The sequence below is a fragment of the Crinia signifera genome, chromosome 4 (assembly GCF_055691185.1).
Source record: "Crinia signifera chromosome 4, ASM5569118v1, whole genome shotgun sequence".
Taxonomy (NCBI): Eukaryota; Metazoa; Chordata; class Amphibia; order Anura; family Myobatrachidae; genus Crinia; species Crinia signifera.
This window is the reverse complement of record NC_139220.1, coordinates 286,512,243-286,537,748: the sequence shown is the minus strand read 5'-3', so window position 1 is coordinate 286,537,748 and position 25,506 is coordinate 286,512,243. Positions and strand designations below refer to the sequence as shown.

General features: G+C 41.9%; 2 protein-coding genes across 3 annotated transcripts in view; one reads left to right on the top strand and one right to left on the bottom strand.

The window, feature by feature from the left end:
* Positions 1-6,592: 6,592 nt before the first annotated feature.
* On the bottom strand, positions 6,593-21,777 carry TM2D2 (TM2 domain containing 2). Its single transcript, XM_083184893.1, has 4 exons — positions 21,456-21,777; positions 20,527-20,614; positions 15,634-15,749; positions 6,593-7,173 (listed from the first exon to the last, which is right to left on the bottom strand). The coding sequence occupies exons 1-4, from the start codon at positions 21,632-21,634 to the stop codon at positions 6,960-6,962; spliced, it is 597 nt and encodes a 198-aa protein (XP_083041019.1). The 5' UTR covers positions 21,635-21,777; the 3' UTR covers positions 6,593-6,959.
* Positions 21,778-22,344: 567 nt separating this feature from the next.
* The window catches only part of ADAM9 (ADAM metallopeptidase domain 9), an 86,833-nt gene continuing 83,671 nt past the window's right edge, over positions 22,345-25,506 (top strand). For both annotated transcript variants that reach the window (XR_014473591.1, XM_083184892.1), the window contains exon 1: positions 22,345-22,829. Coding sequence is in view for 1 of the 2 variants with exons in the window: in XM_083184892.1 (XP_083041018.1) it covers positions 22,751-22,829 (79 nt within the window). In the remaining variant the exon portion in view is untranslated. The remainder of the gene's footprint in view (positions 22,830-25,506) is intronic.

The window sequence follows — 25,506 nt, the reverse complement described above, 5'->3', positions numbered from 1 at the left end:
TAAGGTCGGCATGCGTTTTTCGGTGTCTATATCGACATGGACACTGTATTTGTGTACCACGTCCCCTTGCATGGCTCGCTGCAGTTGCCATGCTTCACTCACACGATTAGTCGCTCTCTTTATGCCCACTTGGATAGTAAAGTATGAAAAACCACCTCAAAAACAAAAAGTGAAAATGCATATCATCCATGTCGACCTTAACCTTGTGTCGACCTGTCATTATCAACCATTAATGGTCAACCTAGTGAATGTCAACCTAGTCAATGTCGACGCAGGGACCGCATACTGCTCAGCTCATGGTTCCATCAGTGCGCTTTCACTGGAATCAGCCTATGAGAGATCTTTATTTTTAAGCCTATTGTAAGTGTTGATTTGATCGAGATGCTTAATAATTGACTTTATTTTAAAGGTCCATACACACTGGTCAATTATGCCCAGCGTGTATGGACAGCATTGAGGTGAAAATTGCTGTCCTGAAAATCGCTCAGTGCATACACACTGAGCGATTTTCCCCCGGCCAGCGATTATCACAGGGGATGACCGGCTTTCCATAGCAGGACGCTATGGAAATAGAAGGGATCGGCATATCTAGATGGTGTAATGCTTAGCATTACTGCCTCAAAGCACTGGGATTAATTTACTCGTCATGCTCCTGACGAAGGACTACAAGGTCCGAAATTCATTGAGCAGACCGTACCCCTGGCTGGAGAAAAGAACTACACGCTACTTGGGAGAACATCTCTGACCCGCTGACCACATTTTTCATCGTTTGCTTTCTGCTAATCGATTGTTGTGAATCCATCTGCGGTTGGGTGAGATCGTCCCCTTCTTCTATAACCGGCTGGTAAAGATATGCTATATGTAACCCTATTTTTGTGAGTGCATCGGATTAATAAATTGTACCCCCCTTTACAAAAGGTGTCTGCACAATGTTTCTCTCTTTCTAGAAGGTTTTCAAGAGACAGTGGAGTGAATCATAAATTTCTGCTGGACATATCAGGATTTATTCCATTGTTGTGAACTATATACTATAATACTCAGTGTAAGTGAATCACTCAGTTTATGGAATCACTTATTTGTCTAATATACCTAAGTGTAAGCTTCAACACTTACACTCATTGCCCTAGCGCACAGAACCCCAAGAATTTTTTGTTTTGTATATTTGTGTCAAGTTTTGGTGTAACTTGTTTTGGGTGTTCCTAGCTGCTTTGGTACTATCCTGCGCAATTGTACCCGAAATTCTATATTTTCTATACCCCCGTTCCAACAGTTTCAAGGTCAGGTCATCACTCCGGAGTTCATACATTTCTGTGGTGGAGCAATTTCTCCTCAGGCGTAAGAATTCCACTTTGGGGAGATTCTTGATGGTTGGTGGGAAGTGAGCACTCTCATGGAACAGTAAACTGTTAGTGGAGGTTTCTTTCCTGAAGAGTTTGGTTTGTAGTTCGTTATTTTCTGATCGATATATGGTTAAGTCCAGAAAGGTGATCTCATCCTTGTGGATGTAATGAGTAAGTTTGAGATTGAGGACATTGTTGTTAAGTTTATTGATGAACTTTAGGAGACTGTCTTGGTCCCCTTGCCAGATAAGCATGATGTCGTCTATGTACCAACCCATGTTATGATGTTATTCGTGAAGACTTTGTTTTCTTCTGAAAACACTTTTTCCCTCTCCTACCACTGAGGAACAGGTTGGCGTACGTTGGTGCACCGGCCGCGCCCATCGCTGTTCCCCGGGTCTGTAGGAAATACTTGTCATCAAAGGTGAAGTAATTCTTTTTCAGGACAAACTCCAATAGTGTGAGTAGGAATTCGCCAAACTCTGTCATGCCTTCCATTGTCAGGAGATAGCGGACTGCCGATATTCCCAGGTCGTGTTCGATACATGTATAGAGTGCCTCTACATCTAGAGTTGCTAAGATTTGATTTTCCTGTAGATGGACATCATGGATCCTCGTCAGTATGTCACGTGTATCTTGCACATATGATGGAAGTATCTGGACATGATGTCTCAGGTGTTTGTCCAAAAAGATACTGGCTTGTTCCAAGAGTCCATTGATGCCTGAGACAATTGGCCTGCCGGGTGGATTTGTCAAGTTTTTGTGTACTTTAGGGAGCATGTAAAAAGTTGGAGTTTCGGGGGTGCTCTACCGATAAGAAGGCATGTTCACCTTTAAGGATGGTGCCTTTCGCATGGGCTTCATTTATCAATCTGTCATAGATTCTTTTAAAATTATCCATGGGGTTAAATATCATTTGTTTATAACAGTTGGTGTCCTGTAACTGTCTGTTGGACTCTCTGGTGTACATGTCTTTCGGCCACAGGACAATATTACCCCCTTTATCGGATGGTTTGATTATGATTTCATCCCATGAGGTGATGTCTTTTTTTTTTTTGAGGTGAAGTTAGTTTTTCTTCATTGGTCAAGTTGGGGTTTCTGTTCTTGTTCGATTTGGTTAGTAGTGAGTTTATGTCCCTGGACACCGAATCAAGGAATATTGTATTTTAAAAAAGGGTGTCAGCCAGTCTTTAAAGAAATAGAGTATTACATAGTTACATAGTAGGTAAGGCTGAAAAAAGACTTGCGTCCATCTAGTTCAACCTGGTATAGATATCCATTGCTGATTTGGTAGGTTCTGGTATTTTACAAACAAATTATATTTCTTATTTGTACCCATGGATGTTTTTCTCCAGTAAATGTTTGTCCAACTTTGCCTTGAACGCATTTAATGAGCCAGCCGTTACCACCTCTCTGGGAAGAGAGTTCCAGAGTTTGACTGTTCTGACCGTAAAGAAATTCTTTCTACTAGCTGAATTAAATATTTTTTCTTCTAATCTATACTCATGCCCTCATGTCCTAGATTCCTTTCTAGTAGAAAAGAGGGTGTGTGACAGTTCCTTATATTGGCCCTTGATATACTTGTACATAAAAATTGCAGGCAAAATTATCAGGGTGTCTTTACCATGCGCCCATGATCTATACAAAAATAGATTGTTAAAGAAGGCAAATTGTATTTTAGCAGATCCTAGCCATCCAAAATACAAGGCTTTTGAAGTTTTGCCATCACAAAAACGATATCGCAGTATTTCGGCACGTACAAAGCGTATGACAAATAGTTTTTTTTCCCACTGCTGTTCGTATGCTAAATGCTGTAAAGTGACATGGGAATTGCCCTAAATGTTTTTTTTTTTTTTGTGTAGGTTCTTGTGTTAAGTTTTGTTGACAGTGCATTGTTGTGATGTATTGTTAATAACAATAAAGTATTCTTATCTTATATGTTGAGCATGTCCCCCCTTAAACGTCTCTTTTCTAATGTAAATAGTCCCAAATTGCTTAATCTCTCCATTCCCCTAATAAACTTTGTTGCTCGCCTTTGGACTTTTTCTAATTCTATGATGTCCTTTTTATAGTGTGGGGCCCAGAACTGTACTCCGTACTCGAGGTGAGGTCTCACCAATGCTTTATATAGTGGCATAATTACCCTTGAGTCCCTAGTTTCCATTCCCCTCTTAATACATGCCAGAATTTTGTTGGCCTATTTTGTAGCTACATTACAATGGGCACTACATCCCAGTTTGCTGTCTATTTGGACTCCTAGATCCTTTTCAAGTATGGAATTACCCAGTTCCTCTCTGCTAAGGTTGTAACTTGCACACTGGTTGTGTCTCCCAAGGTGCATAACCTTACATTTATCTACATTGAACCTCATCTTCCATTTTTTTTGCCCACTCATCTAGAATTGCAAGATCATTTTGAAGCATGGTGACATCTTCTGATGATTTGATGACTTTGCTAAGTTTTGTATCGTCCGCAAAGATGGATACATTGCTGAGTAACCCTATCCCAATATCGTTAATAAAAATGTTAAACAAAATGGGCCCCAAAACCGAACCCTGGGGCACTCCACTTAGTACCGGTATCATATCTGATACGGCACCATTCACAACCACTCTTTGTTCTCTATTACATAGCCAATTCCCTACCCATCTGCAGACATTTTCACCCAATCCTAGGTTCTCCATTTTATTAATCAATCTCTTGTGTGGGACAGTATCAAATGCTTTAGCGAAATCTAGGAAAATCACATCTACAGCATTTCCATTATAGAGGTTTTTGCTAACCTCTTCATAGAACCCTAGATTAGTTTGGCATGAACGATTTTTCACAAACCCATGTTGGTTAGTACTGAGTAGACGGTGATTATCTAAATATTCCTGGATACCATCCCTTAAAAATCCTTCAAATAGTTTAACATCAATTGTGGGTAAACTAACGGGTCTGTAATTAGCGGGATCTTCCTTTTTTGAATATTGGCACTACCTCTGTTATTCTCCAATCTTTTGGTACTATACCTGTCGATAGTGACTTGCTAAAGATATAATGTAGGGGGGTAGCTAGTTCATCCCTTAATTCCATTAATACCCTCGGATGAATCCCATCTGGCCCTGGTGATTTATTTGTTTTGAGTTTGTTTAGCCTCAGTATTATTTCCTTCGGCGTGAAATCCACAATGAGATCTGGCTTATTTGTCCCGTTTGTGGTAAATGTTCGTTCCACAGTCTGCTCTCCCTTAGTAAATACTGATGAGAAGAACTCATTTAACAGTTTTGCTTTTCCCTTGTCCTCAGTAACACTTTTTCCACTAGTATCAGTTAGTGGGTTAGTGTATTTAAAAAAACTTCTTTGGGTTGGTTTTGCTTTCAGTGGCTATGCACTCTTCATATAATATTGGTATATTACTCCAAACAAAAATGAATACAGCGAATAAAGAAGCGGCGACTAATTGTTTTGTAGCAATCTGGAACCGGAGATATATGGTCAAAGATAATTTTGTATATACGATGATATATAAATATAACATTTTTTATTTATAACAATACAGTATAAGAATAATATATAAAATATTTTTAAAAAACAAATATAAAAAAAGGTGGACGTAAATATATTCAATAAAGTGCTTATCTTAAAAAGATTCTGAAGGCTAGGAACACCCAACGCGTTTCGTCCGGTCTGACTTCATCAATTATATATATTATTTATTAGAGCAATATGTTTACAGCACAATTAATATTATGGACATGAGGCAGCAGAAATGTAAAAACTTCATGTAACATTTAAAGAAATGCAAGAAAGATTAATACTTTCTTAGTGCATTACTCTATTTCAGGAATGGGGAACCTTTGGCCCTCCAGCTGTTGTTGAACTACACATCCTAGGATGCCCTGCTACAGTTTTTCTATTCGACCATGCTCAAATTGTTGCAGGGCATTCTGGGATGCGTTGTTCAACAACAGCTAGAGGGCCAAGCATTCCCCATCCGTGATCTATTTGAAGCTATTTTGTTTTTCCCAGCTGAGTAATGATGCACTGCAGCAACTATGGCTTTTTTCACACCAGGTTCTGTTTTGTTACATCCGACTGTTCATATTTAAAATGAATTCCTGTGCAGTTAAAGTTGCAGCCTTGTACGGCCGGTACACAGTAGTGTCACAGAGTCTGCAGTGTGAAACGTCAAGAAAAAAGCTTGGTGTGGCTCACTTGCGCCAGGCATAATTATACTTACCTCTCCAGGGTCCTGTGTCAGAAAATCCCTAGGAAAATGGTGAGGCAGCCATTTTCCTGGTGTTTTGTGCATGCACAATAGAGACGTCACTGGAAATGTGGCAAAGGTGCCCTGTTCATGGAGACCTGTACATATGCAGTAAACTCTGTAACAAAGCAAAAGTCTAGTGTGCAGCGAGAGAGGGGATGGACCATAGTGGGCCTGGCAAGCAGGCCCTCTCCGGTCTTAAACTGCTTCTTGCATATTAAGGCTAGGGGTATGAGGCACCATCTGTGCATGGCTGAAAGCTTTGGTGGCACCCATGCTCAGACTGGTTGGAGATAGAAAGTGGAAGCAGCAAGATTGTGAAAATGGATGTGGGGAGCGATTTAAGGAGGAATGGCGGATGAAGCCAGTGACAGAGAGAAGGGTGGTACTGTCAACAGAAGAGGACAGGTCATGGGGTCTTGTATGGATGGAGCATAATCAGTTTGTTTTCAGATATATTGAGTTTGAGAAAGGGCTGGAACATCTAGGATCAAGCGGCAAGAAGTCAAAAGACACAAGAGAGGATGAATGAAGAGAGATCATAGGTAAAGAGATATATTTGGGTATCATCTGCATATAGATGGTATTGGAGGCCTATGGAGCCCATTACATTTTCAGAGGAGGTGTAAACATACAAGAACAGACACATGGGGGAGAAGTTTAGAGGGGTACTGGCATCAGAGCAGAAGCAGTGAAGGTGGTTTTACACTAAAAAAATGAGTGTGTCCTTAGAGTTCAAAGGACTGGACAGGTTGAAGGAGGTGGTGATCTGCAGTATCAATGGCTACATTAGAGAAAAGAGTTAAGGCAGTTTATGTGGAGAAGAGGGTATGGAAGTGGTGAGGTGGGGATAAGCGATGGATGGAGATAAAGGGCGGTAGTTTATATTTCAAGAATGAGTCCTGATCAAGTAAAGGATTATTGATGATGGCTGCAACGAGGGCATGTTTGTAGCTCCCCAATAACGTTGTGTACACAGAATGCCAAGATGCTGCAGGAGTATAAGGTCTGTTACTTTTATTAAACTTTAAACCAGGTCATGGCAATTATAATGTATTTACAGTATAGTCTCTCACAATTATAACAATGGCTCTGTGTGTTCTGCTTTGTGTAATTTCAGAGGTAACCGATAGTCAAAAGGATTAATTTCTTCCTTGATTACACTAAAGGATAAATAAATTAGCATAAAAAAAAAATAATAATAAACCCAGCCATCTTTGGCGATGATGTACCCTATCAAACGTGTTGAACTAGTAGAATTTGTGGCAGGGGTCTTAGCAGATTACAGTTCTTCTGTATAAGTCCACAGCTGCGGTGCTGTAACAGTCCGGGGGGTGGGAGAGAGTGGACAATCCCCGATGTATGTCTCAGTAGACGGTGCACCAGTTGCTGTTGTCACTCGGCATTAGACCCCCGGTGATGAGTAGTATAAGGTCTACAAACCACCAGATGCCCAGGCCTCCCAGAGTGAGGAGTTTCCCCACAGCGGCACCTGTATGTCCCAAGCAGAAGCGATCCACCCCAAAGCAGCCCAAGAAGAAGGAGTACAGCAGAGTGGTGATGAAGTAGTGACCGGTGTACCTGGAAGAGGACAAGGACATCACATGAGCAACAATGAACTGGTCACAGAATGCTTTTATTTCACATTTGTTCCGTATATATACTACGAGGGACATGCCCCAAGGACTTAACTGATGTATTCAGCCTGATTACAAGCTTAGGAGATTATATATATATATATCTATGTCACGGTGACGGCAGCACTCAGTACTTAGTAACAATAACAACAGGAGGCTGTGTTAAGTTCAACGTTTCAGCGCTTGTCGCGCTTTTATCAAGAACAGCATGAAGTGATACAAAGTGAACTTAACAAATATATAGGAGCTCCGGGCTGGTGCTGTGTCCACCTCCATCAGCTTCCTGCTTCCCTCCAGTGACGTAAGTCGCTTGGAAGTGATGTCATTCGGCAGTACCCAGTAGCTAGGCAACGTGTATACAATGCATGGACGTGAGCTGAAAAATATAAACAAAACGTAGCAGCGTTCTGTCTGGTCAAAAAATAGTGGTATTAAGGCATACAATTATGCAACCATGCTCTGTGGACTGTGTGTGGAACAACTACAATATGTGACACTGTAAATCAATGTGAAAAAAACGTGAAAACATGACAAGAGCAGTAACAGATCATAATTTCCTAGTGATGTGACACTCAATTAATGATGCCTCACGCTGAGTGGGTGGGGAGGCTTTCTAAAAATATCTTAAAAAAGGAACTAACTTAATGGATTTTCTAAAAATATCTTAAAAAAGGAACTAACTTAATGGATCCAGTAAACAATACTTTTTTACTGGTATTTCTTAATCAAAACATTTTTTTAAAGATGAAAATTCCACTATCGAATGAATTTTTCAAAAGGTGCTTGTAAGTTCGGTGAACATCTGCTGGGAGGATGTCCACCTACATAAATTCATCATCTCCCGGGTATAGTATTTAGTATAACACTGTATTATCAGTATCTATACATTAAAGGAAACAAGTCAGTCCCAGGGAGTCATTTAACCTCCTTGGGGTCACTGTTCCCAATTTGAATATCCAAGAGGATTCAAGTTGGAGGAGTCTCTTCCCTCTGTCTACTCCTCATGTCATGGGGGGTATCTGATCTATAATTCTATATCGGATCGATGAGATACCATGCCTGGCCTGGGCAAAATGCCTAGCGACCGGTTGGTCGCTGGTGCCCTTCACCAGTGCGGCTTTAATGGCCGACCGGTGCATGGCCATTCGCTCCCGGAACTGTCTTTCTGTCTTGCCCACATACTGTAATGAGCAGGGGCATGAAATAACATATATTACAAACTTGCTGGTACATGTAAGGCGATGTTTAATGTGATACTTTTTGCCTGAGAAGGGGTGGTTAAATGTTGGTCCCGTGAGCATATAGCCGCAGGTGACACAGTTGGGACATTTATAACATCCGTTTTTAGGGGGCGGCAAAAAGGTTTTTTGTTGGGGTATGCCTAGGTCAGAGATGTCCGAATGGACAAGTCGGTCTCTAAGGCTTCGGCCTTTTCTGTAGCAGGGCATCAATTGTGTATCCTGTAGATGGAGACTGGGATCTGATTTAATAAGTGGCCAGTATTTACGGGTTTTTTGTTTTATTGTCGGTGACATGCATGAATATGTGTTTACCCATATAGTACAGTCAGCAATAAAATCATCATGTACCATGGATACATCGATGATGTACTGCTCATTTGGGCAGGAGAGTCCCAGGAGTTCATAGAACTCATTGAACAGCACAATAGTCTGGATCACCCAGTTAAATTTACATACACAGTAGACACCACAAGTGTAAATTTTCTAGACGTGACTATCTCCAGAGAACAAGGCAGACTCACCACAAAACTATTTTCTAAACCAACTGACAGAAATAACCTGTTACTGGCCTCTAGTGCACACCCCAGGGAGACTAAAGACTCTCTCCCTTATAGTCAATTCATTAGGGTCCTACGAATCACTAGTGACAGATCAGAGGCTTTGAGACAGGTGGACAAGATGGCCCAAAAATTTTTAGATAGGGGGTATGACCCAAAACTATTAAACATGAAAATTAAAGCCATCAAAATTCCCAGAGAAAACTTGTTAAGACCCAAAAAAGAGATAATTGAAACGCTCAAGGTGACACGGGTAAACACATATTCATGCATGTCACCGACAATAAAACAAAAAACCCGTAAATACTGGCCACTTATTAAATCAGATCCCAGTCTCCATCTACAGGATACACAATTGATGCCCTGCTACAGAAAAGGCCGAAGCCTTAGAGACCGACTTGTCCATTCGGACATCTCTGACCTAGGCATACCCCAACAAAAAACCTTTTTGCCGCCCCCTAAAAACGGATGTTATAAATGTCCCAACTGTGTCACCTGCGGCTATATGCTCACGGGACCAACATTTAACCACCCCTTCTCAGGCAAAAAGTATCACATTAAACATCGCCTTACATGTACCAGCAAGTGTGTAATATATGTTATTTCATGCCCCTGCTCATTACAGTATGTGGGCAAGACAGAAAGACAGTTCCGGGAGCGAATGGCCATGCACCGGTCGGCCATTAAAGCCACACTGGTGAAGGGCACCAGCGACCAACCGGTCACTAGGCATGAGAGCTCATCGATCCGATATAGAATTATAGATCAGATACCCCCCATGACACGAGGAGGAGACAGAGGGAAGAGACTCCTCCAACTTGAATCCTCTTGGATATTCAAATTGGGAACAGTGACCCCAAGGGGGTTAAATGACTCCCTGGGACTGACTTGTTTCCTTTAATGTATAGATACTGATAATACAGTGTTATACTAAATACTATACCCGGGAGATGATGAATTTATGTAGGTGGACATCCTCCCAGCAGATGTTCACAGAGCTTACAAGCACCTTTTGAAAAATTCATTCGATAGTGGAATTTTCATCTTTACATTTTTTTTTGATTAAGAAATACCAGTAAAAAAAGTATTGTTTACGCCACAAGGATCCATTAAGTTAGTTCCTTTTTTAAGATATTTTTAGAAAGCCTCCCCACCCACTCAGCGTGAGGCATCATTAATTGAGTGTCACATCACTAGGAAATTATGATCTGTTACTGCTCTTGTCATGTTTTCACGTTTTTTTCACATTGATTTACAGTGTCAAATATTGTAGTTGTTCCACACACAGTCCACAGAGCATGTTTGCATAATTGTATGCCTTAATATCACAGTTTTTTGACCAGACAGAACGCTGCTACGTTTTGTTTATATTTTGCAGCTCACATCTATGCGTTGTATACACGTTGCCTAGCTACCGGGTACTGCCGAATGACATCACTTCCGGGCGACCCACGTCACTGGAGGGAAGCAGGAAGCTGATGGAGGCGGACACAGCACCAGCCCGGAGCTCCTATATATTTGGTAAGTTCACTTTGTATCACTTCATGCTGTTCTTGATAAAAGCGCGACAAGCGCTGAAACGCTGAACTTAACACAGCCTCCTGTTGTTATTGTTACTAAGTCCTGAGTGCCGCCGTCACCGTGACATATCCATTGGGCCCCTGTACATACAGTGCGCCCCCCCGGAAGGCACCAGGCAAGTTCACCACGTATCCGGAGTGCCGGGGATATATATAGATATATATATATATATATATATAGATATATATATAGAGATATATATATATATATATATATATATATATATATATATATATATATATATATATATATATATATATATATATATATATATATATATATATATATATATATATATATATATATATATATATATATATATATATATATATATATATATATATATATATATATATATATATATGGCACAACCTCCGTGTATAATTCAGCCTGGGTGCCCGCACAGCAAGGGATGTAGATAGGATAGAAAAATGCAGCACTCCACGGCAGTAAAGCAGTAAAAAAGCTTTAATATCCAAACTAAGTTTGGATATTAAAGCTTTTTTACTGCTTTACTGCCGTGGAGTGCTGCATTTTTCTAATATATATATATATATATATATATATATATATATATGTGTATGTATGTATGTATGTATGTATGTATGTATGTATGTATGTGTGTGTGTGTGTGTGTGTGTGTGTGTGTGTGTGTGTGTGTGTGTGTGTGTGTGTGTGTGTGTATGTATGTATGTATGTATGTATGTATGTATGTATGTATGTATGTATGTATGTATGTATGTATGTATGTATGTATGTATGTATATATATATATATATATATATATATATATATATATATACATACACACATACATACACATACACACATATATATATATACACACACACTGGGGCTGATACAGAGTTGGAAACATTTTACATAGAAGTGCGCACAGAAAAAAATGGCGTATATTCTCCTGTATGCATATTTTTACACATCTGAAGATGCATCGGCCTCTGTATGCCTTTATTGCTGCTAATCAACATCATCAATGCGATCTTACACATGCCCTATAACAGCTGCACAAGATACATCTCTGAGCCACAGCCTCTTTGCTTACACGCACCCACACTGGACTCTGCCTCTACCCAAAGACCTTGCACAACCCATTTCCAACTCTGGTCACAAATGAACACTCGATTGAGAAGCGTGCAAGCATGTAATTGTGAACGCTCAAGTCTGACACATGCTCAGTACAGAAACACACAAGGAACACTAGACTAGCGCACACACACACACCCACACACGTTCCAACTCAGCAACATTTCTTGTGTCCATAAATATCAAGTATAACATATCCACTTTAAAGGCCCATACACAATTGACGATTTTCAGCTGAAAATCGCTGAAAACTGCTGTTTTGAGCGATTTTCAGCTGAAAATCGATCAGTGTGTATGGGCCACCGACTGCAGATCAGCGATGATGCGCGCTCCCGCATCATCGCTGAAAACGTCCCACGTCGGCTGGTTTGACCAGCATGTCTAGCGATGATGGCTGGTATCTGAGCCATCATCGCTTAGTGTGTACGCTCACCCTGCCGCCGGGCTGAAAGATGATAGACTTTCAGCCCGGCTTCTGTCCTTTCTCCGCCCCGGGGTCTCTGTTCAGTAGCAGCAGCAGATACCCTCCCCGGCTTCTATCCTCTCCCTGCTCCGTTCAGCAGCAGCGGAATCTGGCTGCTGACCTTCCCCTGCTCCCTCCCCCAGCTCGTCTTGTCTCTGCAGTGCACGGAGCAGGGAGGAGGGGGAGGACTGAACTTCTGAAGAGAAGAATCATAAAGTGCCTGCCCGTCCAACTGTCCCCCTGCCCGCAGCACAAAAGTGAGTACCACTGCAGTGCCACCAATGTTTATCTATTGATATGCCAATGCCCACTGCCACCAATGTTTATTTGCCAATGCCCACTGCCACCAATGTTTATATGCCAATTCCCACTGGCACCAATGTTTATTTAGATGCCAATGCCCACTGCCACCAATGTTTATTTATTTATATGCCGATGCCCACTGGCACAATTTTTTATTTATTTATATGCCGATGCCCACTGGCACCATTGTTTATTTATATGCTGATGCCCACTGGCACCACGGTTTATTTATTTATATGCTGATGCCCACTGCCACCAATTTTTGTATATGCCCACTGATGTTTATATATGTGTATGCCCACTGTACTTATTTAAATGGCGAATATATATATATATATATATATATATATATATATATATATATATATATATATATATATATATATATATATATATATATATATATATATATATATATATATATATATATATATACTAGCGATGATTCTGGCACTCACTGCATAAAACGATAACGATCCTGGTGCCTTCCGTTAGAACACCTAATGCAAAGCATGCAGGGGTCCTGTATATATTCGGGGTGCGGCGGCACTCAGTCAAAGAAGAAACAGCGGTACAGCCTTTAAGACGCCAACGTTTCAATATTTAATCATATTTTCGTCAGGGCAGCAATAACATGTAAAAAACTCACCATACTTACATATTGGCATGATTAGTTTTGGCTTTCTTAACTAGAGTACTAGCTCTAGTTCTGTTCATAACCTTATGTTTAGTGGCCAACAGATCAGCTCTGTCATAACCTCTCACTGCAAATTTGTCAATCATTAAGTCAAGTTGCCTATTGGCTTCAGCGTCATCATTGCAAATTCTCCTAACCCTTAAGAATTGTGATAAGGGCAAGCCCTTTTGTACTGGTAAAGGGTGAAAACTCGAAGGGGGTAGGAGAATATTACGGTCTGTCGGTTTGACATACAAAGTAGTTTTAAGCATGTTATTGACTTTTTCAATCCTAACATCAAGAAAATCGATCATAAGGTTATGAACAGAACTAGAGCTAGTACTCTAGTTAAGAAAGCCAAAACTAATCATGCCAATACACTTATCTGGCCATCCCGCTATAACACCTCTAGTGGATTGGCCAGACAGGCAGTAAAACAATACTGGCCTATTATAACATCAGACCCTGACCTGACTGCCCTGAATAAGAAAAGGATCATGACAAGTTATTCTAGAGGGAGGAACCTGAGGGACCACCTCGTACATACTGATGTAACGGGTATGGGCAAACAGATGTCATCTGGTTTTTGGGGGACCCCTAAACTTGGATGTGTAAAATGCACTGGTTGCACGACCTGTGGGTATATGCTCACAGGCAATTCCATCAAACATCCCTCGTTGCCCAAATCCTTTAAAATCCATCATCGTTTAACTTGTTCATCATGTTTCGTTGTCTATGCCTTGATTTGTCCGTGTGGCAAATATTATATCGGTAAAACCGATTGCCAATTTAAAATCAGAATGGCACAACACAGACAGGCAATCCGTGCCGCTGTGTTGTCTGGCAACAGTACACAGCCTGTTGCTAGGCATTATGCTGAAGCCGGACACTCCCCTACGGCATTTAAGCATATCATTATAGACCATGTCCCTCCCTCCTCCCGTGGGGGGAACAGATCTAAATGCTTGCTTCAAAAAGAATCCAAATGGATTTACCTTCTTGACACATTGAGTCCAAAGGGACTTAATGAGACTATGGGTCTTCATTGCTTTTTATAAAGTGTTCCTACAAATGTTACGTTTTCTATGTATTATTGTGCTGCAGTTGCTCCGTTTTTTCTATGTAAACTGTTTTGCCAGTACTTGGATAGTGATTCCTATGCTTTGTTTCCAGTAACCAAGATGGTGATGGTTGTAACACAGGGTGATGACTTCCGCTGGCGACTCCGACTGCGTCGGCGTTTGCCTCGAGGGAGGATCTGGTGATGGTCTGCACTATAAGTATGGTGAGTTTTTTACATGTTATTGCTGCCCTGACGAAAATATGATTAAATATTGAAACGTTGGCGTCTTAAAGGCTGTACCGCTGTTTCTTTGACTGAGTGCCGCCGCACCCCGAATATATACAGGACCCCTGCATGCTTTGCATTAGGTGTTCTAACCGAAGGCACCAGGATCGTTATCGTTTTTATGCAGTGAGTGCCAGAATCATCGCTAATATATATATATATATATCTCCCCACCCATTATGTAAATAGCCTTTTGTATGAAAGATTTTCAGCAAAGTCTTTCGCCTCCTGAAAATCTCTCGCTCTTTAAGGAAAATAGCTCAGTGTGTAAGCACTACTTTGGGGAAAGATATATCTATCAAAGATTTTGGCAAAGTCTTTTGAAATGAAAATCTTCAAGTGTGTATGGGCCTTAAGACATAAGCATAATTTCGTCATATACATGTAAAGATCATGAGATCATGAGCCAGAATATTATCAGCACTGCAGTTCTCAGAAGAATGGAGGATGATTTATAGTATATTACACATAGGGGCAAAGTTAGTTTAAGGAGTGTAATTATTATTAGTATTATAATAATACAGCATATGTAAAGTAACAAAACTGTTACATAGAACAGTTGTATATCCTTTGGGCAACTTCAAGCCTATTTTTTTCCTGGTCTCTTTATGAATATTTTTATACCTATACCAAGCAGTTTTAATTTCATTATCTAAAGGTCCATACACACTGGGCGATTATGCCCAGTGTGTATGGGGTTCACAATGACGGGGAAAATAGCTGGGCTGAAAAACGCTGAGTACATACACACTGAGCGTTTTCCCCCTGTCCAGCCATTTCCCCCAGGATGGAAGGCTTTCCGTAGCAGGGAGTTATGGTGAAAAGCCATCCATTCTGTCACTCATCTGCTGGTAATAGCAAAAATGAAAGGTCACATACAGTAAGGCAAGGATCTTCCTGCTCTAACAGTCATTTTCTTACACCATTACTTATGTTCTATGGGTTTCATCCTACACAACCCTGAATTTCCATCTAAATGCCTTTCCACTCTTCTCATAACCATTTCCTCGTAAAGTGCACCTCCTGTTTACACACAATATTCAGCTTATTATTAGAAACCGGGTACATAATGGCAGCACTAGAGAAACAGGCTCCATTCCTATAGACATTGATTCAGGGAACAACACATACTTGATGCATGGCTTGTTCCCACGTTGGAATAAGCGAGGTCCAGCGCACTCAATTCCGACCAGAGCCCGGCACCACACTTTTGTGTGCTCCACTTCGTTGTACGCTTGTCCCCCAAACTATGGAACAGAAATGGCCATGTTATTCATAATAAATAATTCATTAACGCTACTTGCATATAAAAGAGAAACACATCCCGCTGTTTACATTACCAACAACTACAGCAGATATAAAACAGTATTTGCCAACTTTGACATTTTATTTTTTAATAACTATATAGTGTTCCCTCTAAGTTTCTTTTGCAGGGTGCCGTACCCTGCCCATTTTTAAAACCTCAAAATGCACCCTGCCCTTTTTGTGTGTGGCACTGTGCGCCCTTAAACTGCCCCCACCATGCTGAAATGCCAATGAGAACTTTTGGTGTGTGCCATAATATAATGTGTAATGGGCAATATGGTGTGTGGTATAATGTGTAAGAGTCATTACAGTGTGTGCCACAATGTGTAATAGGCATTATGACAGAATTTGCAATGGGCACAACAGAGTATGACAAGGTTTACTAGGTGTAATCCTAGAGGAGTGTGAGATTATATATATATATATATAGAAACACATGTATCCTTGCAGATATATGATTGGCAGCACACCTTTTGGTTGAAGTAAATAAATTCCATTTATTGCTCAATGGATCTCATAGCAAAAGAGTTCATATCATGATTGGACTGATTTGCAAAAAATAATTCATGGTGGGACACTCAAATATTCACCCATCCTAAGAGATTTCCAATAGCAGTCGACGAGCCCGTTTCGGCTTTCATGCCTTCATCCTGGACTGACTCATTCAAAGTGAGCAGATCAGCCCAGTATATAGCTGCCACACTGCTATTCAAATCCCCCGCACCTGTGATGGTTTAATTGCTTGACCAATGCACGCGCCCCTGCACTTAAACAATTGCAATCCCGGATGTCCATATATGGGCTTAGTACGTCGTGACGTCAATGCGTCACGGCGTTGTCATAGAGACACCTACCAAGCGTCTCAACTCATTGCCGGGGCTTCACACTGAGGACGGTGTACGCGATGACATCATCGCGTTCACCTCCGTCTCTCAGTGTCCAAGGCACAGGACTCGCGTCGCTGTGTTACCTTGGTAACATGCGGCGCTCACGCCCACATTTCCTACATTAGGAGCGTCTTGTTGCCTAGGGGACCGTGGGAAACGCGCTAAGTATTACAGCGTCTATTGCTCCCTATAGGGCTTATGGTGGCTCGTTATGTAAGGTAGGAAGTTTATGGAATTAGGACTGACCACATTGTCCACTGCAGGCCTGCGCGTCACACTGGTCTCACAAAAAAATTACAAAAAAATAATTACAAAAAGCACAAAAATTACAAAAACTGGACAGTATACATACACCCATAAGAAATTTGATAATAAATCACTGTAATCCCTCCATAGATAATCATAAGCAGCTCCCTACAACCTAATAATAAATTTTGACTCTATCAATATACGGTGATTAGAGAAAAACAGACATAGGGAACTCCTCGTTGAGTCCACAAGGTGATAATGAATTTAGCTTTTTAATCCATTGGCATTCTCTTTGTAACAAAATCTTGTGCCTGTCGCCACCTCTCCGCAGTGGTGGGATGTGGTCGACCGGCATGAAGGAAAAATCTTTTATTGAATGTCCACTTTCAAAAAAATGTTTCGCCACCGGGGGGGTATTGGCATCTACACAATTTAAGGCCTTTTTAATGGATGATCTGTGCATTCCAATTCTTTCTTTCACCATGCGGATAGTTTTTCCCACGTAAAGTTTCTTGCATGGGCACATAATCACATATATAATGTACTTTGTCTCACAGTTCATGCGATGGAACAATTTGTGGACAGTTCCCGTGATGGGATGGGTGAATTGAGTGCCAACTGTCAAAAACCTACAATTCGCACACCCAGTGCATTTGAAGGCCCCTTTCTTCAGGGTTAGCCAGTTTTTATTGCTGCTGGCTCCAGGACTAATATCAGAGCAGGTTATCCTTTGTTTAATATTTGGGCTACGTCTGTAACTAAAGAGTGGTAGTTCTTCACACTCACTGCCAATTATAGGATCAGTCCTAATGATGTGCCAATGCTTTGAAATTGCATTCTTTATGGCACTAGATAACGTGGAATATGTGCTTGGGAACACAACACGATTTAATGTCTTATCCTTAGACTCTGGGACAAGCAATGCTTCGCGATCTAGTTCCATGCACTTCTCCATTGCTATTTTTACTTCGTTGGCGTCATAGCCTCGATCCAGGAACCTTTGTGCCATCTGTTGGAGATCATTCTCAAGCTCTCGCCTGTCTGAAGTTATCCGGGCCACACGCACTAGCTGGGAAAAAGGAAGTCCTTTTTTAAGGGGTTGTGGGTGAAAGCTGGAATAGGCCAAAAGCGTATTTTTATCTGTCGGTTTCTTGAAAACCCTTGTTGTGTAGATGCCATTAACCACTTTCACAGTTACATCAAGGAAGTCCATGGTGGTAGGGTCACTTTTATGTGTGAACCTTATCCGCCCAGGTAAACTGTTCAAATGGCTGACAAAACAATCCAATTGCTCCTTAGTGCCGGTCCATACAAGAAAAAGATCATCAATAAATCTCATATAAAAATTTATATACCTTGAAAATTCAGGATTCGCCATAATGAAGGTCTTTTCATAAAAAAACATATACAAATTGGCATATGCCGGGGCCATATTCGACCCCATGGCCGTTCCCGATAATTGCAAAAAGAATTCATTATTAAATAAGAAATAATTCTTGCGTAGAATGATGTCAATCAATAAAATGAGATAATCAATTGGTGGACCACAATAATCTCTGCTGGTAGTCAAGATTTCTCTCACTGCTGCTGTGCCTTCATCATTCGAGATGTTAGTATAAAGACTACTAACGTCTAAGGTTACTAGCAGACTATCAGGTGGGGGATCACCAAATCTACGTAACTTCAACAGAAAGTCCGTAGTGTCTCTGGTAAAGTAGGGGGTTCGTATCACAACTGGCTGCAGGAAAAAATCCACAAACTGCGATAATGGTTGGCCTAGTGACCCCCTTGCAGAGATAATTGGTCTGCCTGGGGGGGCCACTAGGCTCTTGTGGATTTTTGGCAGCACATAAATCAATAGTATCTTTGGAAACTCTTGTTTAAGGAAGTTTGAGGTGTCAGTGTCTATCCAACAATTCATCACTCCCATATCCACTATTGCATCGATCTCCTTTTTGTAGGATGCCGTTGGGTCATAGGTCAGGCGCTTGTAACATTGCGTATCGTTCAGCTGTCGCATCACTTCTGCGATATAGTCATTTTTATCAATGATCACAATACCCCCGCCTTTATCGGCGGGGCGGATCACTATATTGCTGTTATCATGTAGTGATCGTATGGCTGCCGATTCTGCTTTAGATAAATTGGACCTAATTGGTCTCTTGAGTCTCTGTTCACAATTAACATCTGCCTTGACCAACCTAAAAAAAGTTTCAATCGATGCACTTGTGGTGGGTGGATCAAAAACACTTTTGGCTCTAAAGGGCCCCTCCCTCCTCTCAGCTCCTGTACCATGTTTTTTAAAGAAATCCATTAAATTAAGCTTTCTCTGAAATTTGTACAGCTCCACATCGACATCGATGGCTTTAGGTTTATAGGTCTGAACAAATGTCAGACCTTTCGATAGTACTGCCATCTCTGCCGGGGTCGGGCTGTATTTAGACAAATTATAGATCGCTAATTCCGGGCTTTTCGCCCCCTTGCTGCTCCTTTCTTTCCTGTGCCTTCTGCCCCCTCTTCTGGTGGGTCGTTTGGACCCCGGTTTCGACTCCGCGTGTAAACACGCTCGCGAAAAAAAGGACGTCTACCTCTAGAGGATTGATCTGAATCGCTCTGTGATGTATGCGATTCTATATCTGTGTACTCACAAACTTCACAAACTTCTAATATAAAATGTTCTCTCTTGATTGAAAAAAAAAGTGCCCTGCCTGGTGGTCAGCATCCTGCCCTAAAAAAAATCCTAGAGTGAAAAATGTTTATTTGTGAATTCTTATATATGATCAATTAAAAAACAACAAACGTAGACAGTAACTAATTAGGGGGACTGTTATAAGTCCCATATGCCAAAGGGGTACCTGTATCAATCATCATTATGGGAGAGAAGTGGGGGATGCGGCCATTTGGTCTACAGCATGATGATCAACAGTCATTAGGTCGACAGTGTCTAGGTCGACAGTCAAAAGGTCGGCCTGGGGTTTTTCACGTTTTTTATGACGACATGTGCCGGGAGGCGGTATCTCATGCATAACCATCCACTAAGGTGTGGTGGGAGAATAAAATAGTGTGCGAGCGCAGCGAGGTACCGTGCCCGACGCATAGTGAGTGAAAAACCCCATGTCGACCTAACGACCTATAACCAGGCTGACCTTTTCCCATGTCGACCATCATGCTGTAGACCAAATGATCCCAACCCGATAAGTGGTATCAGTGCATGTTATTGGCTTTTATCAAGCACAGCAAAACATTTGCTGTGCTTGATAAAGGCCAATAAAGGCTGAAGCGTTACTAATAGCATACTGAGAATTGTGGAGTTTATTCAGATGCTGTCAGGAGCCATATTTTTGACAGGCGCCTCCTGCTGCAATACTAGCATATTAGTTGTGCGATATTGCATGGTCACTTCTCTGTGGCTGTGCAATACTGTATGACTATAATTAAGGCCAGCTGTGAACTAAACTAATGACTCTTTAAAATGAATAAGAAAGAATTAATGTCTCAGATTGTAACTATGCAAGGACATCTAATGCTGTAATAATAGATGGGGAATTAATCCACAAAAGATAAATGCCAGCTGGGTATTCACCTTAGCACATCCATAACCAAGATCTTGTTGGGCAGACACATTTCCTGTGTGGTCTACTGGATCATCACACTCTATAAACTCTTCTGGGCTGAGACATAAATGGTGAAACATAGGAAGTTAAAGTCAATTCTCAGGATTAAACATCTGAGTGGATTCCAAGAACATACCAAAATGTGCAGCAATACATCTACATTCAAACCTTGGCACATTCCCTGTGGTAGTGTCACAGTGCACTCACTCCATACTTGCCTACTTTTAAAACTAGTTTCAGGGAGATTATAGTTGGTAGTAGAATTTTGCAAAGCGCCCCATTGAGGGGACATGTTATGCTCCACCCAAAGGGCGTGTCTAGTTCCATATATGGAGACATTGTGAAAAAAGATTGTGAACGTGGCATTTAGAAGCGTGGGTGTGTAATTTAAAATGACTTATATCCAAATATAGATGAGCCCCAAAGCAGTTAGTAAGAGCTACTATACTTGGTAAAGTGCTGGGAATGGTGCTGATGATTCAGTGTAACTGTATTTGTCTCTCATTCCTTTTCCCCAAAAAAAATGTAACAGTGTAATGTGGTCTGGGTGAAATGAGGGAGATTTCTAGCCTAATGAGGGAGATTGCTGGTGTTTCAGGGAGTCTCCTGCAAAATGCAGGAGGGTAGGCAACTATGACTCACTCTCCCCCGCAGTGGCACTGTCATACTGCACTCACACTCCCCTTGCCCACAATGGTACTGTCACACTGCACTCACACTCCCTCACCCCCTTTTGTGGTACTGTCTGTCACACTGCACTCGCTCACCTTGCCCCCCGTGATACTGTCACACTGCACTCATACCCCGCTTCCCCCGTGTTACTGTCACACGGTACTCACACTCCCGCCCTTTGGCTGGGGTAACATCACATACACGGAGGGCCAGGGCTCCTACTCACAGGTATTCGCACAGTACGAGGGGCCCGCTGGGGTCCCTCAGCTCGGGGGCCGGGGTAGTGCTGAGCTCCGGGGAGGGGGCCGGGCTGGTATGGTTCTGCGAGGCGATGAGGGAGAACGTCAAGAGCAGCCCCTGGCCGCCCAGTAAAAGATACCCCACTGGCGGTACCGGCCATCCCATCTTCTTCCCACAGCAGAAGAACGGCCTAACCCGCTCCTGCCGGCTTCTTCCGCCAGTACCTCACCAACCAATCACACTGCAGCGCCGGAACGTCCTGTGTGAGATCAACAATCCCTCCTTATCGGTGGTCTGCACTGCCGGAGCCATTTTGGCAGAGCTGGAATTGTATTGCCCGCGATGTATATTGGTCTCCAAGAAAATGGAAGCGCCCTGGTAAACAAAGCACTGTCCCAGTTTTATGTGTCATGGGAGCAAAAAACAAACAATCACCAATATGAGCTATGTCTGTAATGCAAAGCAACACCTTATTTAACATAGTAGCCTATTCACGCGATAAACGAGACCCTGCTACGTACAGTACTTTTAATTCCAGCAATGGTGAAATATTCTGTTTAGCGATCCCAGTACTATAGACCAGGGTTGCCTGCTTCTCCTTCAGGGAGAAGATGTTCTGTTCCTGGACTTCCCTGGTAATGTATGATTGCCATCACCTGTGGTGAGCTAGGTAATTGATCAGAAAGGTGTTTCACCAGAGGTGATGGCAATCATACATTACCAGGGAAGTCCAGGAACATTGCATTTTCTTCCTCAATGGAAAGGGTCAGGTAAGGCACGTTATGGACACGTTACCGGTGTGGAACTCGTTTATATATCACTGAATTGCATTGATTGCAGTTTACCATGAGACCAGGAGATGGCGCTGCTGCTACTCGGAGAAGCAGCTGGTCAGGTCGGAGGCAGCCGGTGCGCGCATGCTCGCTGATCAGGCTGAGGTCAGGGAATGATCAGCTGCTGGGCAGAGTGCAGCACTGGGAGTGGGACACACACAGGGAATCATCTTCATCTTCCTCCCGCTGCCAGTGCTCTTCCTGCGTGGGGACAGTGTTACATTCCCTGCATAGAAACTCTTACCTCCTCGGTCTTGGGGTGGGGGGGATCTGCTACTGCTGGCAGAGAAGGGGGTGACGTGCTCCGCCTGAGCATGAGGCTCAGCTAGGGGGCAGTTATAGAGGTGGGGAGCAGGGGGCGACACATATTGAGATCAGACTGGAGCTGAGGGGAGGAGATTGCTGCTCTTGTAAATACCAACATCACCTACACTAAAGTTTACATCCCATGGCTTCTACCTACCTGTCTGTCACCCTCTGCACAGGGACGCTGCTCATCATCATTATTACCTGCACAGTGGCTCTAGGTAAGGATAATCTATTTATCTTTATAAAACTGTATTGTAGATACATTTTATTTTATATACAGTAGTAGATCTTATTGTAGTTACTTTATAGTATATTACGTTGCTTTACTGTATGCAATAATAGCGTTAAACCACCACGTTCCTCATTTGGTCATTGCTCTGAGCTTGGGAGTCACATGCCTGATCCAGATGCCATTTACTGTCCTATCCTATAGATGTTTATCACATTTTATGATCCCATGTGAGAGACATTGAACTTCTGAAAGTTCTATACAATGTGATGTCTTTAACATGTGCAGCACCATAACGTCTTTGTTCCTATAGCATCTGTTTTACAAGTTGAATGATACCCCAGTAATTCTAATTCTGGATAATGTGCTGTTATAATTTTTTTTGATCTGCTCTATATATGAAAAATAATGGTATGTACCAAGATGTAGAAAAAGGGGAGGTTGACTGCGCTGATATCCAATATTTAACAAAATTAATATAGACGTTTCGAGTATCACTATATTGGTTTTTATTTTTTTAAATTCTGATTCTAAACAATATAAACTTCACAACATTATAGGTCAGATATTGGCCATTCAAAAACCTTAAAAATAAGGGGAGGGGAAAGCAAATTAAAAATTGACTGAACTGATGAATATTGTAATTTCATACGGTACCGTATTTTTTGGAGAAACCGATTGGTTTTTAGAGCTCTGTATGTGCAGATCTGGTGTCCTTATTCTTAGAAATCCTCACTTGGTATTGTTGAGACTGGGACATAAGCAGTAGAGCCCCGCTGGCAATTCCTTGTTTGGGGATCCAAATTCCTCTTATGTAAATTTGCCAGGAAAGAATTGGGGGTTGCCTCTGGGTGATGGTGCGGCCCAGGATGGTGTCCACAATGATTCAGGGGTTGCCTCTGGGTGATGGTGTGGCCCAGGATAGTGTCCACAATGATGTAGATTGTCAGAGGATCAGGATAGGAACACACTGCAGTGTTTCAGGACTTTCTTTGTATTCAGTCAGTCTGATAAACCTCCAACGCGTTTCACTCCACTAGGGAGCTTTTTCAAGGTGTCCAAGTATGGACAAGATGTACCAAGATGTATCGTATTTTTTCTTTTTTCAGTAACACGCCATTTGTATAGGGAAATATAATTTTTCGTTAGAACATTGTCTTTCAGATGATGTGGCTGGCCAAACCGATCCTTGAGATCTACCAATGGTCCACGGTTTCCACCTCACCTAGCTGGTGCACAGCTGTAGTCATTACTAACTGTCACATTTTCATATTGGTCCATTGTCAAAATATGAAAAGGATGACATTATTTATTTCTTAACAGTTTCTTCTATAGCGCACACATATTCCACAGCGCTTTACAGAGAATATTTGAACATTCCCATCAGTCCCTGCCCCCGTGGAGTTTACAATCTATATTCCCTACCACATGTACACACACACAGACATTATAGGGTTAATTTTGTTAGACGCCAAATAACCTACCAGTATATTTTTGGAATATGGGAGGAAACAAGAGTACCCGGAGGAAACCCACACAAGTACAGGAAGAATATACAAACATCGCACAGTTAGAGCCATAGTGGGAATCTAACCCATGACCTCAGTGTTGTGAGGCAGTAATGCTAACCATTACACAATTCATACTGCCCATGACATTCATTTTTGGGTGCCTGTGTCGGCTGATGTCAACATGGACACCATATGAGTGTACTGCGTGCGCTCGCCATGATCCAGGCATGGTGCAATCACTATTCTCCCTCCATGCCAACTGGGATGCTAAAGTAAGAACAAGTCTGTTTTAACAAAAAAAAAAATCATGATGAAGTCATGTTGACCATTTACATGTCGACCTTTTGCCCTAATTTATTTATTTACAGTTTCTTATATAGCGCAGCAGATTCCGTTGCGCTTTACAATAGTAGACAGTGATAATACAAACTGGGTAACAACAGACAGACTTTGAGGTAGGAGAGCCCTGCTGCAAGCTTACAATCTATAGGGATATAGGGGGGAAACACAAGGACAGGCACCAGTAATAGCATAGTAGTCCCACCAAGTTACAAGTCCAGAAGGGAAGCTATATAATACATAAGTGCCTCAGAGGGTTATGTGTGTAGAACTGCAATATGAGAGGCTTGCCTGAAGAGGTGAGTTTTCGGTACTTATGTAATATCTGGGCTCCCGTTTTTCTTATGAGGCCGCGTCCCCTCGCGGGGCTCGCTGCACTCGCCACGCTTCGGGCACGGTGGCTCGCTGCGCTCGCCACACTATATATAATCAACTCCATGCGTAGTTGGATAGTAGGGGTATGAAAAAATGGGGTTCATTTAACATGGGAGCCCAGATAATACATAAGTACCGAGTTTTCAGGGAACACTTGAAGGTTTGGAGGCTAGCGGAGAGTCTTATTGTGCAGGGAAGGGCATTCCATAGGATGGGAGCAGCCCGATGAAAGTCCTGTAATAGTGAATGGGAGCTAGTGATCCGTGCAGAAGAGAGACGCAGATCTTGTGCAGAGCGGAGTGGTCGAGATGGGAGATATTTTGTGATAAGTAAAGAGAAATAAGCTGGTGCAGTATGGTTAATAGCTTTATATGCAAGTAGAAGTGTTTTATATTGAATACGGTAAGATACAGGTAACCAATGGAGGGACTGGCTGAGCGG

Bases quoted from the DNA above. Each gene is read 5' to 3' on its own strand.
- TM2D2 (XM_083184893.1), bottom strand. From the start codon at position 21,634: ATGGGATGGCCGGTACCGCCAGTGGGGTATCTTTTACTGGGCGGCCAG. The intron at 20,615-21,455 runs GTGAGTAGGAGC...TTTATGTCTCAG, and splicing joins CTCGTACTGTGCGAATACCT to CCCAGAAGAGTTTATAGAGT. The intron at 7,174-15,633 runs GTATGTGTTGTT...GTCCTCTTCCAG, and splicing joins GGGAACAAGCCATGCATCAA to GTACACCGGTCACTACTTCA.